The 16,854-nt window shown below is 36.0% G+C and overlaps 3 protein-coding genes across 4 annotated transcripts; 1 reads left to right on the forward strand and 2 right to left on the reverse strand.

Annotated features, from left to right (window-relative positions):
- Positions 1–451: 451 nt before the first annotated feature.
- On the forward strand, positions 452–8,252 carry LOC105271689 (protogenin). 2 transcript variants are annotated; one of them, XM_011313404.1, is made up of 10 exons: positions 452–1,110; positions 1,553–1,957; positions 2,041–2,197; positions 2,290–2,358; positions 2,435–2,661; positions 2,742–2,887; positions 2,952–4,086; positions 4,148–4,246; positions 4,342–5,264; positions 5,349–8,252. In XM_011313404.1, exons 1-10 carry the CDS (start codon positions 1,044–1,046, stop codon positions 5,652–5,654), a joined length of 3,534 nt encoding a protein of 1,177 aa, XP_011311706.1. In that variant the 5' UTR covers positions 452–1,043; the 3' UTR covers positions 5,655–8,252. The 2 variants fall into 2 exon arrangements, with proteins under 2 accessions (XP_011311706.1, XP_011311707.1); XM_011313405.1 differs by lacking the exon at positions 5,349–8,252 and having other exon boundaries at positions 4,548–4,660.
- Positions 8,253–9,362: 1,110 nt separating this feature from the next.
- LOC105271690 (uncharacterized) lies at positions 9,363–12,344 on the reverse strand. Its single transcript, XM_011313406.1, has 5 exons — positions 11,897–12,344; positions 11,585–11,758; positions 11,313–11,515; positions 11,098–11,251; positions 9,363–10,757 (listed from the first exon to the last, which is right to left on the reverse strand). The coding sequence occupies exons 1-5, from the start codon at positions 11,943–11,945 to the stop codon at positions 10,219–10,221; spliced, it is 1,119 nt and encodes a 372-aa protein (XP_011311708.1). The 5' UTR covers positions 11,946–12,344; the 3' UTR covers positions 9,363–10,218.
- A 2,495-nt stretch (positions 12,345–14,839) lies between these two features.
- LOC105271691 (insulin-like growth factor-binding protein complex acid labile subunit) lies at positions 14,840–16,624 on the reverse strand. Its single transcript, XM_011313407.1, has one exon. The coding sequence runs from the start codon at positions 16,551–16,553 to the stop codon at positions 15,231–15,233; it is 1,323 nt and encodes a 440-aa protein (XP_011311709.1). The 5' UTR covers positions 16,554–16,624; the 3' UTR covers positions 14,840–15,230.
- Between the last annotated feature and the right edge of the window lie 230 nt (positions 16,625–16,854).

Consider the following 16,854-nt stretch of genomic DNA (forward strand, 5'->3'; position numbering starts at 1 on the left):
TTTTTTTCATTGAAATTCCACAAGATATGGTTTCCCCCTTCCGTACGCGCTACAGTTGGCTAAATTTCAGTTAAACAAATGAAAAACAAAAAGCATTCGTACAGTAGAAAATAAAATTCACCCCGTCGACTTGATTGACACCCCAGCATTGCAATAAAAACTTGGTTAATAAAAAAAAAACACCCCAGCATTGCGTGTGGCGCCCTCCCTCTCTTGGGGTGCAGTACTACGATGCCGCTGGGGTCACTCAAACCCCCAGAACTGAGCCTCTACTTTAGACAATCCTCTTTGGGTTAGAGTGTGAGGTGTTGGGAGAGAGATTTTGTTAGGAGAAGTGAGTGCGAGTGAGTTGGATAGATGATAGATATTGAGCTGGAGGGAATAAAGAAAGAGATATGCGCAAAATAGCGTGTGTAGTGGTTGCCGTCGCTTACCGTCGTTTACCGTCGCCTTCGCCTGTCGCATTCGTTTCATCATTGCAAATTCCCATTGGCATTATATACATTTGACACATGAAATTCCAGTGATTATCCTCCCAACTTTTACAGCAACCTATCTCAGAAGCAAAAAGTGTCAACATTGATTGATTGTAATGAATAAACATATGATAGAGAGTGTAATAATGGTGAAGGAGAGAAGGAAGGATTGAGAAACGTGTTTATTATCGTGTGCTGAAAAAAGTGAGCGGCTGGGGCGAGAGTTTGGCGAACGGAACAGCGTGATCGAAAAGAGGGGCTCAAGCGCGCGCGCGGGGGCCCTCAACAGAGGCTTTTTTTCCCCTCCACAAGGAAATAGCAAGAAAGAAAGAAAGAAAGGAAAAAAAAAGTGAAATACGCACAGAATTATCAAATAAAAGATCGACATGCAGTGGTGTACGAGTAATGGGGCATATATCGAAAGATGAGACGTAAATTGAATAAAAATCTTGTTGTAGATATAGAGCGGGCACGTGTTGAGGACATTGCACAGTGAGAAGTGCGTGTTTATCATTTTGTGAGGCTAAATTCTCCCATTGAGGATTCAGTACCGATGAGCCCGGATATATGGCGGCCCGGGTGCTTTTGCTCGGCATCTTGTTTACGGAAGTGCTTGAGCCTCTTTGCGCCGCAGGTATTCTATTTTAAATTGACAATTTTTACAGAGAATTATCCTCCTTCATTTTTTTCCATCAATGAAAGGATATTCAAGCAACGTTAGATTCATCTCCTCCTGCTTTGATTTGTTCGCCCACGCGCGCCGCAGTTGCTCCACGAAAAAAATTATATCTTTTCTCCCCTGGAGGTTTAATATTAATATTTATTCGGTGCGTCACGCAACTGCGGATCGATGGCCAAACAGGACAACCTGTCATTCAAACAATGATGAATGATGATGAAACCTTTTGAGCACGAAAAATTTTCCATTCCGTGTACATTTATTACATGTTGTGTGCATGTTGATCGTTGAGTTAATAAAGCGTAATTCTTATTTTTTATTTTTGTCAACATGTATTTAATTATGAGCATATATATTCAACGGAATGGAGTTTAAAATAGAGGGAATTTGCCAACAGGTGTTAGAGGTCCTAGTAACAATGGGCATGGCAAAAATGGAGCTAAGGGAGACGGCTTAGACGTGCGTTTCAATAAAAATTCAGATCTAACGCTGAGAATTGAGCCAAGGGGCGATATAGTTCTTGGAAAGCGTGGTATCACGTTGAGTTGTTTAGCTAGCAACAATAATAACATAACATGGCTCTATAATGATAGACCTGCACCACCTTGTGGTATTACCCGATGTGGATTGTTGGACGATGGTTCATTACATTTTTATAAAAAACAAAATTTACAATTGGCACAAAAGCCAAGAGAAGGATCTAGCACCAAGACTAAGCTACCTAAAAAGCATGTGTACCGTTGCATTGGTCACACCATCGGTGGATTGTTACGATCATCACCAACGACTGTACAAATTGCCGGTATGGTTATTGGTACCATCACCAAGAAATGTCATTTCTTATTAATATCAAATCAAATAAAAATGTATTTTCTTATTTTTTAGAGCTTGGCCATACCTTCAAAAGATTTCCCAACGATTTGACAGTTGTGGAGGGGGAAATTGCTAGATTCTCATGTCTAATTGATAGTGTACCGTTTCCTCCAAACATTACCTGGCAACATAACGGAGAACCTGTATTAACGGATCACAATAGCACTAAGTGAGTTTTTCTCACTGATGAATTAATATTTTATTTGTATTTGCCACTAATGAATATCATAAAAATAATTGACTGTTTTCCATTATTTCAAGATATTTCACGGTACCACCTGGTGTTCTTTATATTACTGCAGCAAAACCGTCTGATGCTGGTTCATATAGGTAATTACTCGTTTGACAGAGATTTCAAATATAAAAATAAAATTTCACTATGCCTGGATATTTCCGTACTTTCCAGATGTGTTGCGACAAATGATTTTATAAAAAAGACCAAAAAGAGTAAAGAAGCAAAACTCACAGTTATTTCAAGATTAGAGAGTAATGAGACTAGAACTTCAGGATTGCTTTATCCACAAATGTCATACAATCATTCATTACTGAATGGATCGAATCTCAAGGTTATTTGCGCGGCCAGTGGCCATCTACCACCATCAATCACTTGGTATTTCGTACCAAAATACTCAGGTAGCAGGAAAATATGGCGTGATAGTATTCATTTATATGTGCTCTACATATTTTTTCATCATCTCACGTTTATGTCTCAGATGAAAGGAACACTGTGCAGAATCGCATTCTTCTCAACTCGACAACTGGGATCAGTGTACTCGCATTGCAGAATGTCAGCATTTCTGACGCTGGTACTTATCTGTGTTCCACGAAAAATCCACTCAGCAGTCATTTGAATATTCAGGTATTATGAGAATTTTTATTTTTTGACACTTAAAAGGAATTGGTCACTATCAATTGTATTTCAGAATATTACCGTTGACGTTGTCGTTCCACCTGTGTTGATAAAAAAACCGGTAAATCAAATATGTCCTAATGGAAGAACAGCGAGATTCGAGTGCCAGGCACACGGCATTCCTCCGCCTCAAATTTATTGGCTCAAAGATTCCGAGAATATTGCTATGAATGGACGTAGAACAACTTACATAAAAGAAAATAACAAGATAGAATTGGCGATATCAGCGACGGTACCATCGGACTCTGGTATTTATGAGTGCGTTGCAGTGAATTCAGCTGGTGAGATTTGGGCCGCTGGTCGGCTTCAAGTTAATTCATCTCGTAATAGTCCAGCTACACCAACTTTACTCAAATGCCACTCAGATTCACCATTTAAAATTGAAATATCATGGGTACCACCAAAATCTTTACCATCTACAAGTATTACAGCGTATACCGTCCATTATAGTCCTGCCGAAGGTGGTAAAGAGGAGGTATGCCCTGAACCTGGCAATTCAACATCAGTCCAAGTAACCAAACTACTTGAACCGTATACTAATTATTCATTCTACGTTCGAGTGTGGAATAATCATGGAGCTAGTGATCAATCAGAACCGATTGTTTGTGCCACTGCACAGAGTGTTCCAAAGAGCGCGCCTACAGTACACGTTGATATAATAAGCAGTACAAAATTGAATGTAACGTGGGAGCCTTTAACAAAGAGAGAAGCTAGAGGCGTTGTCATTGAGTACAAAATCCAATGGAGGCTCCATGAGCACCCATCATCGCGGGTGATTACTGTACCTGCTCATGTCGAGAATTATATTCTAACAGATTTATTGCCTGGGTCACAGTACGATTTGAGAGTTTTAGCGAGAACACAATTGGGATGGCCCAATATCAGTGAATCCCAATTGATATGGACCAGTGTTTCCACGTCTACTGTCAATGCAGATCAACTCAATATTAAGAATATTATTGACATTCAACTTGTCGCATTGAATGCTTCTAGTTCTAAGATTAAATGGCAGTGGAAATTCAATAGAGATAATTATTCAGCATTAAAATTTGATGCCTGGCAAGTGTATTGTGAAAATATCGACGGTGATAGAATACTCACTGAAACATTGCCAACAAATTTTACAAATTATACCTTCACTAATTTGCGTAAGTATTTTTCATTATTCATTAGTAAATTTCGAAATTTCTAACTCATTTGTCTCCTCAGATCCAAATGTTTCGTATATCCTTGGTTTGTGCACTGTAAGCGACGGGGTAACAACTGATTGTGTATCGAAAACAATAAAATCTATCTACCACGACGCAGGTAAATTGAAAGAGCTCTTCTTCTAGCAGAAAAAAAAAACAAAATTTAATCATTTCCACAATCATCCAATATTTTTGTTTGATTTTTCATTATAGAAAATATTCCGATGGCTCTAGAAGCAATTCCACTCTCATCTTCATCAATTCAAATAACCTGGACATCATTGCACACAAATTCAAAGAAATTTGAAATTTGCTATCAACCAGTAGAGTTACCCACAGTAGAAGCAAAATGGTTGTTAGTGAATGGTACCAGAGTAACAGTGAACAAATTAAAAGCATTTACACTTTATCAATTTAAGGTGCGATCATTTGAAAATGATTCGAGACAGCTGAATGCATTCAGTGAGAGTATAGAGTGTTATACAAGTGAGGATGTACCAGGCAAACCTGAGCAAGTTGAGAGTTTCAGGGATGGTACTAAGATACGGGTCGTTTGGCGAAAACCAACGCAGACAAATGGAATAATTCGGCATTATTTCGTATCATATGTGTCCGATTCAACAGAGTCAATGATTTGGGGTAATGTAACAGTACCTGGTAATCAAACGTGGGCCGTCTTACCAGAATTTTCAACAGGTGGACGGCACTATGTAATGATTCAGGCAGCGACGAGAGTTGGATATGGGAGACCCTCTGATGCAGTTCTGGTTTTTACAAGTCCCAGCGTATCAAAAAGTCCAAATTTTTCCAATGAACATAAACCCCCCGTGATCCCGAAACCAGATCAAAGTCTCGGGGTAATACTCGGCGTTGGTATCAGCATTGGATTCATTATGATAAGCTTGTGCAGTATATACTGTAGAAAACGATGGGAACACTCTCGATCGCTCCGAGAGACAACGCAACCTCTTAAGAATCGAGCTCTTTTGAGAAATGGCAATGCTTGTTGTGTCGATAGATCCTTAACTTCAGTCAATCAACAGGCCATTAATGCTAATATGAATTGTAATGAGATTGAATTGGCCACTCTGTGTCCGTCGTCACCAACTTCAACGAATCCCCAGCCCGATACCAAGGTAACATCCTCATATTATACTGCTTTACATTCCAGTTGTCAAAAGAAAGACACAAAAAGGAATATATTATTTTCTATTTTGCAGGGAATTCAATCAAATGGTATTGTGGAGGGCAAACAACCTCTTTTGACTTCTTGGAATAATTCAAGTGAGGATCAAATGAATCTTCATATCACCGAAAATCCTCAGTACGAGCGGAAGAGCATTCCACTATCCAATATAGAACCAATCGAGAATCGAGAGGTAGATTTAAATACAACAGAATTCACTTTGATGGAGTGTACATTAGGGGGCAGTACTAGTAGTTTAAATAACAACCTCGGTTGCACCACATCAACACCACACAAAATTACACCAATAACTGTTCCCGTATTGGAGCCAAATGGTTGAACTTTGCGATCTACTTTTGTAAGAAGAAAGCATCATTAAATCCATTGAGAGTAAGTGAATCAAGATATAGTTTCGGGGACGTATTTGAAGCTCAGGGAGATGGAATTACTCACTGCTTGAAAATATCCTATCATCCAAAAGTTGAAAAATGGTTGCTATGAGAGATGTGAGGTTTATTCTCAATGAGTAATGAAACAATCAAAAGGGAAACTCGAACATTGGGATGGGAATGAAATAATGGTTATGAAACAAATATAGAAAGTATCTTAGTTTTTTAAAAAAAAAAGTAAAGAAGAAAAAAAAACATGAAAAAGACGAGAAAATTTCACAGTATACTCATTAACGTGTATATATTAGATATTTTAGGCGTACAATGATAAATAAGCAAATAGTTTGTATGCCTATCCGAATCACCCGGAATAACAAGAACATGAATTTGAAAAATCTCATATTAACAAATCATGCGTTCGTTGACGCAACCGAATGTGAACAAGAATATATTTGCTCACAATTATGAATTTTCACTTTTTAAGACAAGAGTGAAAATTTGCGCTTGAAATTCGCAATGTGTAAGTAAGAATTTCAAAAAGTACACAGGTTTTTGTAGAGAAGAGTAATTGCCGTATAAAAAAAATGTCATTGTTGTAGGGAGCATTGGTCATTTAATAGCTGTTGATGGTAAATATGAGAATAATTTCAATTTTGCTCTATATATATCAACAAAAGATAGGAGGATTAGGGGCGTATTGAAACATCATGCAATCGTGTTATCACTCTACTCTCGGGAACAACCGACAAACTGAACAGTACATTCCATTAAAGCCATGGGCTCCATAATCAATTCAGTATGATTGGCCACACTAGCTTTTATTTAATTCGCTTATAGAGAAATGGAGATGTTTCACTGATTTTCCCTTTTACATAGTGTTTCGCAAATCTAGTTCTTTTCCTTCCCAACACATGATGTTAGTTTCAATTCTCGCGATTGCTTTTCATTTATTAATCTATTATTACATCTGATTTCACATACGAAATATTTTAGTTAATAGACAAAATGAGTATTTCGATTGACGAAAGAGTCTCCTGGTAGGTAGAAAAAATTATTGAGCAAACGGAACACAATCCAGACATATACCAGACTGGCCCATGTTACCATGACAGAAAACCCAACTCAGTACCTGATAGACTAAGTTATATTACCTTATGTTTTTTTAACTGAACGATGTCAATGTTATTGCAGTACCTCCATTTGTTGTTATTTATTACATCATTACATTCAATCATTGATTAACTAGGTTTTTCTTTTGAAGCACGGCAATAGAAACTGTTCTACAACTGTTTCATTACTTGACTACGTTTCCTGCAAGAAATTATTATATACTCATAACTCCACTAGTTACAGTCAAATTATATTCCGAAAAAAAATAGAACAAAGTATTTATTTCACTTTTACCATAAAATGCAATAGTTTATATGAAGATTACAGATCTTATTTTTTCTTTTACTTTTTGTTATTCAAGCATTATCCCATGATTTAACTCATTTCCATTGTTATTAGTGATTTAATTATGATTGAATGTTTTTTTTTGACTGTACATATTGTTAACTATTCATGGTCCATCTCCGGTGATTTCCATATTTTTAGAAGAAGAAACTACCGAAACCCAGTGAACGATGATGTTTGGCTCTTGTTTGATTTCACTAATATGACTTTATTTATTTATTTTGCTGGAGATAAAAGCAGAGGAAGCATTAATTCAAAATTATTCATTGTAATGAAATATCCTTGAAAATAATGCGCAATGTCAAGACTTGTTATCAACGTTTCTCGCACGAATATTTAATGAGACGTTCTCATTTCTGTCACTATGTCTTCAGTTGTCTGGATTGCAAAATGCAGTTTTCAAAATCGAGAAAAGTAATTTTTTAACTTACAGACTTACGTAGAAATAATAATCATTCCACTTGAATTGACCAGTGATTTTATTTCTAAATGTTTCATAAGAATTATGTTAGTTTTTATAAAATATCGTATAATAACATGCAGTTTTAAGTTTGATGTTACTGTTTTTACTTTCATTTATGATACGCATTCTACAGATAAGGCTTAGTGCCAGTAGTGTGATAACTCGGACAGGAGAAAATAATGGATTTACGCTTACCAAAACTATTATAATTTTGTTAAAAATTGTACTCTAGATGATTTTCTTTTTCTTCATTTCGCCCGGATTAGTAGCACGGTTTTGATAGACCACATGTACAACCGAGAAATCATATTTCATCGAATAATTTATTCCAACTAGAATATTTTATCTTTATTGCCAGAGAATATGAGAAGCTTTTTTTTATTATTATTATCATCATCAATTTATAACTTAATTATCATGTATTTGAGGATTATTATTATTATTATTAATATTATTATCATTATTAATATTATTATTGTGATAAGTTGAAAGATGCTATTTCCATCGGTAGAAAAGAGGGTCGTCGTATCGAAGTGAGCTTCGGGCTTTTGTAAATCACGGGAGTCGCATATTTTCAAGTACAAATTTATGTGGAAAAATGAATCGCGTGCTTCCGTGTTATCTCAATGTTCCCAACTATTCTGGAGCATCGTACGAATTTCGATTGTATACACATATATATATCATATCAAATACGCGTGGAAAATAGAAATGATTAAACAACGATGATACACTGCACTGACTAAGCTTTTACAAAAGAAATGAAAACCGCTCATAGACTTATACATATTATAGGACAGAAGAAAAATTATGTAGTTGGTCAGGAACTCGATGTAAATTTTACCAAATTTTTAATGAAAACAGTCTGGCGAATCCACATGATAAAATATAATGTACCGTGATGATTATAGTTCGTGGATTTCCCCAGTTTCTCCAGATCTGGACAAGCTACTGCCTTTTTCAATGCATTTATACACTCCCTAAATCTCAGACGCTGCATTCAATAACATGGAATGGAAATTATTCCAACGATTCGCGCGTTAGCCATAGAAGCATTAAGTATTATAATTAATAAATCGTACGGCGACTCTAGTCGAACGAATATACCTCTTTACAGTGTCACTCTCAGTTTAAATTATTTGTTCAGGGTGCTCAGAAATTACTTAATCATTTGAAAACTTAAATGTAGTACCTATGGGATGATTATTCTTTTCCACTGCTTACCTCAAAAAAAGAGATACCTATTTTATATTTTGGGCGTTTAGATTTTCCATCCATTATCGCGGCGAGATACAAGATAAATAAGAATTCAAGTACTCGTATACAGAACAAGTACCGAAAATCCTTTCTCCTCTTTATCGTAACTTGAAAATGATTTTAGTGGCTTATCATAGAAATTTGTTTTTTTTTTTTGTATGAAACTACGTTTTGGGTAGTTTTTTTTTCATTCATTATTGTATATCAAGTATGTGTAAAAAATTGAAAAACAAAAAAAATTGGAAAAGAAAAAAAATGAGAAAAAATATTGAAAGTATATATTTTAATATATTGTATATAATTAATTGTATTGAGACTACAATAAATTATAACCATACTGTTTAAAACTGAAGTATTAGAGGGTGGAAGAGAGAAAAGAAGAACAAAAGAGAAAACAATACACTAGGAGCTATATTTAATGATGTTGTTGACCTTTTGAAATGCAGCATTTCGTTGTAATGATTGAATAAAGTTAAACAATATATAACTATTTCAGCTTCTTAGATCCCCCCCTTTTTTTTTATCAATAATGTCTATGAAGCAACTTTATTATCAAAATATCAAGTAAGAACGATAATACAAGTACATTGCCCAATAAGTAGAATAGAATAAGTACGAAACATGATAATTCATACAGATACAACTAGTATTAATTCCTTCATTATGCTCATTTATGGAAGATTGCTACTTAGCGTAACATTTATCATCACAATTCATTTAAAATCGATTCGCTCATTAAAAACGAAAACACGATAATTGGTAACAATTTTCATGACTCATAGTCAACTCCTTGTAAAAGACTAATTCTGATGTCATCTCTTAATATTACACTCGCTTGGAATGTCAAGCTAAATGCACTAGGTCCATTATTCAGTATAAAAAAAAAATATTTTCTCCGTATTCCTAAAAAATCGTAACAAATTTTATTTTTGTTTTGCTTTTTTTTTTTGAGAAAAGTCTACACCGAAAATTTCCCGTTGGTATTAAATCGTTGCATCAGATTTCGGCAGGCCAGATATATTTGACTAGGATAGCCTAGCGTTAGACTAATTAATTGAGCTCGTTGCAATGATTATTCATTATTCATTAAGTACATATATTTTTCCCGTATCACATTGTACCGTTAAGTCTCTAAATATTCATGTAAATCGCTCTTAGATGATTTTCAAATTCTGTGAGAGCGCCGATATACGCAATACGTTTGAATTCTACTCGTGAAAATCCAATAGTTTTTGTATCATTAGGCACAAAGTGAATTTTTTCTACTTAGTTCCGTGTGGCGATCGTGTCTTGGTGAATATTTTCCAAATACCGTGTGGAGTATTAGGAAGATGTATCTTTCATAATATCAAGGAACGAGGAAAGACCTTCATCGATGCATAATCGTCCAAGACCTCTTTGAGAGCTGCTTTCGTCGGTTTAGGATAATCATAAGTGAATCCGATGTTGGGTAATTTTCCAATTTCCAAGTAGAGATGTTTGTTATAAAGCAGTTCTTGATCAATATACGGAGATAAGGGACTATTCTGTATTCCATCTTGATTGCAAATCTCTGCCCATGGCCCCATGTGCTTATCATTCACTTCCTCAACTACAGAATTCATATCCGTTTTAGCCAAAGTGGATAAAGCGGTTCCCCAATAATCATGATTAATATTGAACAGCTCCGAAACTATGGCACTAATTGAGCCCTGTGTAGAATCAGCTTCGTCGACTACATTGTAAGTTTGACCAATAGTGTCATCCCTATTGGCCACATACCATATCGCTCGAACAAGATCCCTAACGTGGACAGTGTTCATGTGAAGATCCGGTCCCCAGAGAAGCTTCATCATTTCCCCCAAGTGTTTGTAAACAGCCCCGACAACCAAACGAGGTACTAAACACATCAAATATAAAATATAAATGAAATATAAAAATACATCAATTATTGATAGATGTCTAGTAGTTTCATATGCGGGTGGAGTATCAGTACAAGAATAAAAGTGGATAATGTGAGTCGAGAGGGACATCGAGTATTGATGACCATCTACGGAAAGAGCGGCAAAGGCAAGATATTTAACTGCTCTTATGCAAATAGAAAAAAATACGCAAAATAAACATATGGAAACACGGGCGAACGTTTGAGTGAAATTCTGCCGAGGGAAGGGCGGAATGCAAGGAGCTGTGTGAATCTACTACATCATTACTAAATTATTTTATAAATAATCCATCATTACTTAATCCATTTTTATCTCCTGGCCCATATATTATTGCTGGTCTTAAGATAGTATACTTCAAATCCACAATTTTTTTCAAGTCGTGTTCAACCTGTAATTTGTATTTTGCTACATATGTCCAGGGATCTGGGGTGTCGTTCTCTTTTAAGGGTGCCTAAAAATGATGATTAATTATTTTTAATATCCAGAAGGTTAGGTAAAATACAAGGGGATACCTTTTCGGATGAGCTCATATTGCCCGATGACAATTCAACATATCGTTTAACACCAAGGTTGGCAGCTTGTTGGGCGCAATTGATGCTTAATTTATAAATGCCTTCTTTATAAACAGGATCGGTTTGGCCACTTTTCGTCTCCCCGGCACAGTTGAATATGAAATCGATTTGGTCATCGCAGGCGAATGCATTTTGATAAGAACCTAGAATCCAATGAGTATCAAATGATTGGCTACACGTAATTTTACAATTAATTGAAATTGACAGAATACCTGGATTTATAAGATTAGCACTTCGAAATTCAACCAATGGATTTTCAAAGATTTGTTGATGTTTATGGTTAAGCCAGGCCGTTTGCGGAGGTACTTTATCAATGATACGCAAAAAAGAGACCAGCTCGTTTTCAATTAGGTAAGACACAAGATTTCTCCCAATGAAACCACATCCTGCCGCATAATAATTTTTTTTATTACAAAAAATTTTAAGTAATTAGAAGAAAGTAGAAAAAATTTCAATGGAAAAAAATGTAGGAATGCAAAAAATTTCGGAATCGAAGTTTAAATTGAAATTTTAATATTATTTACCCCCTAATACGATGACACTGGGCTTATTATCATTCTTGGGAGTTGCCATTATGAATTATCATTGAATGACAATCGGAGAGAGTTTTATATTGAGACGTAAGGCTTCCTCCTCCCACCTGACCACCAGTTTGTAAAATAATATCAATTCTTATATGTGGTATCCTAATCACTTCACTCGTATCTTTCAATGTTGAAGGAAAATTATACTCGCAATTGGTTATTATTGTATGAGCAGAAGCTTATGCTTAAAAATTAACATTTGCCCTTCCGCAGGAAACTGCCAGTGATAAGAACAATTGGGATGCAATGAAATTCCACTCGACAAACCCAATGAATCTGCATGCCTTATTAGAGAGGCATGCATGCAGAAAATTGAAATATTATGGTGGATTAATTCGTTGTTATATACCATGAAGAATAGAGACCTCTATTCTTCATGTTATATACCGAGGGCCGCACGTGATTTCAGAATAAAAATCGCAACCACAGCATTCTACACTAGTGGCGCCAGAACTCATATAAATATGTGCCTGTAGTACCACTGTCAATAAAGGAGTTATCATTTGGTAATACAAGCGCTGCCGCTGAAATTTCCGGTTTCAAATGCATTTGCGAATTTTTTATGAGAATGATAATTGATGTTTCGATAATTACTCATTAATCACCTCCTCATATAAATCCTCTGCGATATCTTCATCTGGAGGTGCTATACATTCATCTACTAGATACCTATATCTTGCAGTCATTTATATTCAACGGTCCATGCCCAACAGGTAGAAATTGGGCAAATTCAATTTGTTTTCATAAAGAATGCAAATTCTCTGGCAGAGCGAACTGTCAATCGGCGTTCATGAGGCGATTTGACTCGATATGAGAATCGTGTAAAATCCGTCGCACTTGTATTGAAATATACTATTTCTGCAACATTCGCGTGCTTTCGTCAGGAAAAATTTTTGGCTTTACCAATTTTGTAGGTAGGGAAAATTGGCGACAGCAGGAGATACCACGCCCTCGAAGTGATAAAGGCAGTAATACCATATGGTATCCATAGCAACGGCTGCTAAGTGAGCGGTACCGAATGGAAAGGGATATTGGCTATGGCCAAAGAACCGGGCATCTGATCACCATAGACTTTTCTTGATATTGCTACATTACCCTTAACATTATGCCACATTACTTTTTTTTTCAGCTTTCATAAAAACGCGACTCAAGACGGTAATAGCCAGTACAACATCCTGGAATGTTATAAAGTATCAAATATATTGCTTTTTCGTACCGTCGGAAGTCACAATTCATCTTTACAAATAATTTCATGAAAATAGAGAACATCTTCGCAAAGTGCAAGTTCACCTAGGGTAATTATTCCATAATTCGACAGATCATTATTCAACGAATTTAGTAGAATCGGAATTGTAATTATTTCTAAACCCACCGATCGTTTCATCATCCTATTTCTTATAAAACTCAATTCCAAAAATAAAGGTGGTTATTTCAGAATTTAATTGATTCAGTTGTACATCTTGGTGATTTTTTTTTTTTTTTATACAGGTCGAAATAAAAAATGCCCCGAGTCTGGTAAAATGTACCATTGCTAGTAAGTTCTTGGAATTTTTTAATACAACGGCAGGAGAAAAATTTCTTGCGAGTCAGCGTATCGAAGGTGGATAATAAATACTGTTGTATTTTCTTGTGCATGCGGTTAGCTACGGTTATTGCGATGCTACCTATTTTTACAACCCCAATCTAATTTTGTAGAAAAATACAAAAGGTATTTCGATATTTTATATACCTACCTCCGAAGGAGTATATGCTGGAAAATATCCAGGTAATAAAAAGTTGTCCACAATTTTTTAGGAATTGGACGACGGTCACGTACTTTTGAGTATATATTATACCGACACTATTAGATGGGAAAAATAAATTTAATTTATTCTGGCAAATTGTGACAGGATATTGGAGAATAGAAGTTAGAGATGTGAGGATCACTTTAACGAGATTAATCGAGAAAAAGCTGACGTTAATATTTGAGGAAGGAGCTCGGAAATGTGCGCCATTACATTTCTTACGACTTACGAGGGATGTTGAAATGCGTGTGGCACCCTAGTTGGTAAAAAGTTGTTGAGGGTGGCCGGAGATTGAGAGGATTGGCTGATTCACTAGGGAACTGGGGTGCTACCGTTACGCAGTTCCTTCTAACAATCTCACCCCATTGGCTCCTGGCCCATAATCTCACCCCAGTCCCCCTAATAACACTGCTTTACAACCACCTCCCCAACCAGTATCTTTCTGCCCTATCATATATCTTTCGTCCTTACCTCCGAATCCATAAAACAGCCATCCTCACGAGATGATGTCGCGCATTCCGCACAAACCCACCTCCTCTATAAGTCTATATATCCAATTCTCTGACCCTTACGTCGCTATCCTTTTGCCTACCTAACACACCATCCTTTGTTACCCCCTTGTAAATTAAACTACCGACCTAACAATTCTCAATAGCAGTATGGCAGTATAGCAGAGCTATCGCTATTCACGTACTCAATACCGAGAAAGAATCAAAGAACTCTGTATACCAAATCAATATATCCAACCAACTGTCGGCTCATGAAAAAATTCACTTTCTTCAACTGAAAAACCTCTTCTATATTAGATAACTGCCTCCTCGTGACCTCATTAACTCCCCACAAACTCCACCAAGTCCCTCAATTAAAAAAAAAATCATTCAAATATTATTAATTATTATTTGGAATGACAAATCTATTCATACCACAAACCATCACTCCAAAATTTGTGACAAATCGGACTATTCTTTTGGATATAACGCGCCCAAGTTTCACGCGGTCAATAATCACCACTCTGGCAATTTTCCGAATAATTAAATACTTTAGCATTTTAATCTTAATTGTAACGAGAATGAACTCCATTTTAGAAATCATTTTTTTTTCTCAGTGTGAATCAATTATTTATTCATTACAAGTGACTTTCCATGAAACCACATTTGAATATGTGTTGATGAGGTGCCATGGGCGAATTATCAAATAAAAATTCATAATTGTACTATTTTTTGTTGAGTATAATTGTTGCACCCAGGCGAAGATGGTGCACCACGCCCTTATAACGCTGTGCCAGCCATATCTGAATCGTATCCATAGCAACCCTGCGAATCAGAGATTGAGGGGTGGTTTGCGCGAGGGTTGGCCAACCCTCAGCGGCATTTTTCCATTCAACATATCAACTCTACTTTATATATTTTTAATAAAAAAAATGCAAAGCTTCTGAAACGAATTTTTCGCATGAAATTTGTAATGAGATATTTCCAAAAAAGTTTATTCATTTAAACTTCAATTTGTACTGAAGTGGGAATCCCCCAAGTAGCTCTGTCTTCAGTAATAATCGGATTCATCTTGAGAATAAGTTTTTCAACTTGGATATTATCGAATGCGCCCGAAGCGATTTCTTCAATCCGATTCATAGTCAAATCCAACTGCCGACATTTCACACCGCGGAAATCTTCAACACCAATTTTTTGAAGAGAATTCTGGCTGAGATCCATTTCATTAGCAGTTAAACCATTAAAAGCTTGTGATTGCAGCTCTTCAATTTGATTCTTGTGGAGAATCAAGGTATTGATTGTAAGCCCATTGAAGGACTCTGCAGAGATTTGTTGGATATCGTTGAGCGAAAGGTCCAAAGTTGTGAGATTCAATCCATTGAATGCTCTAGGTTCAATAGTTTCAATCATATTCTGTTGCAAATAAAGTTCCCTCAAAGATTTTAACTTTTCAAATAGAGCGTGAGGAATTGTGCGTAAAGAGTTGGCGGTCAATGAGAGTGTGTGCAATCGGGGAACATTATCAAACATTGTGCTCGATAAAGACATTAACTTGTTCCAATCTAATTGAAGTTCGATCAAAGCTGGCACATCTTGAAGTATTATTGGCTGAAACTCATTGACACCGAAAGAGCTCACCAAAATTAATTTTTTCAAATGATTTAATCCCTGAAATATACCGGGAACGGCCTTGATTGAATTAATACTGAGATTTAATATTTCCAGTTCACTCAGTCCATTGAAACAGCCAGGCTCGAGACTACCGATATTATTCCTATTCAAATCAAGGTTCTGCAAATTCTTCATGGATAGAAATGCATTGGAATGAATGACTTGTATATAATTATCTGCCAATGACAGTTCTAGCAGATTCGACAACGACGACAATATTTCCGTTGGCACATCATTGATTCCACAACTTTTCAACTTGAGCATTGTCAGTGATTTGAGGGGAGCTAATGGATTTCCAGTGAAGTTCAGATTAGCGTTTTTAATTGATAGACTGATTAAGCTGGATAAATCATCAAAGGAATCTGGTTGCAGCGATAGAGAACAGTTGGGCGATCTATCATATAAGCCATCGGTGCGGAGATTGATGTCTATGCGGGTTATATTCAACTTACTCAATGCTTTTGAATTAATCGAAATGTTGTTATTAATTTTCAAACTAAAGTATGTGCTGGGAGCGGTCTCGTCGATATGTGTCACATTTGTAATGACACCGAATTCTTGGCAGATATTAAAATTCTGTCTTTTGTCGTCGTCATCCTTTCCATGAGCTGACAAAATGAATAAGAGTACCGTAATTTTAATAGCCGCAATCATGCCTCAATTGATGTACAGACGCACTAATCACTATTTATCCGTCTTTAATTAAATCTGGTACACGACTGCTGAAGATTATCAATCAATATATTATGTCCGTGAGATTATTTCGCATCAACATTGGCCTCTGACCTTATTTACGTCAAGCATTTGAGAGATTGAACATTTCCGTTATATATTGCCTAGATAAACGAGAATAGTGTATCTTTATAATACTGAAAAGGGGTAATAAATGAAGGAAATTAATATTCGTTACAATAGTATATTATTCTGGTTTTCAATTGGGAATAATGATTTATAG

This window comes from Fopius arisanus, unplaced genomic scaffold, assembly GCF_000806365.1.
Source record: "Fopius arisanus strain USDA-PBARC FA_bdor unplaced genomic scaffold, ASM80636v1 scaffold00119, whole genome shotgun sequence".
In the NCBI taxonomy this organism is placed as follows: Eukaryota; Metazoa; Arthropoda; class Insecta; order Hymenoptera; family Braconidae; genus Fopius; species Fopius arisanus.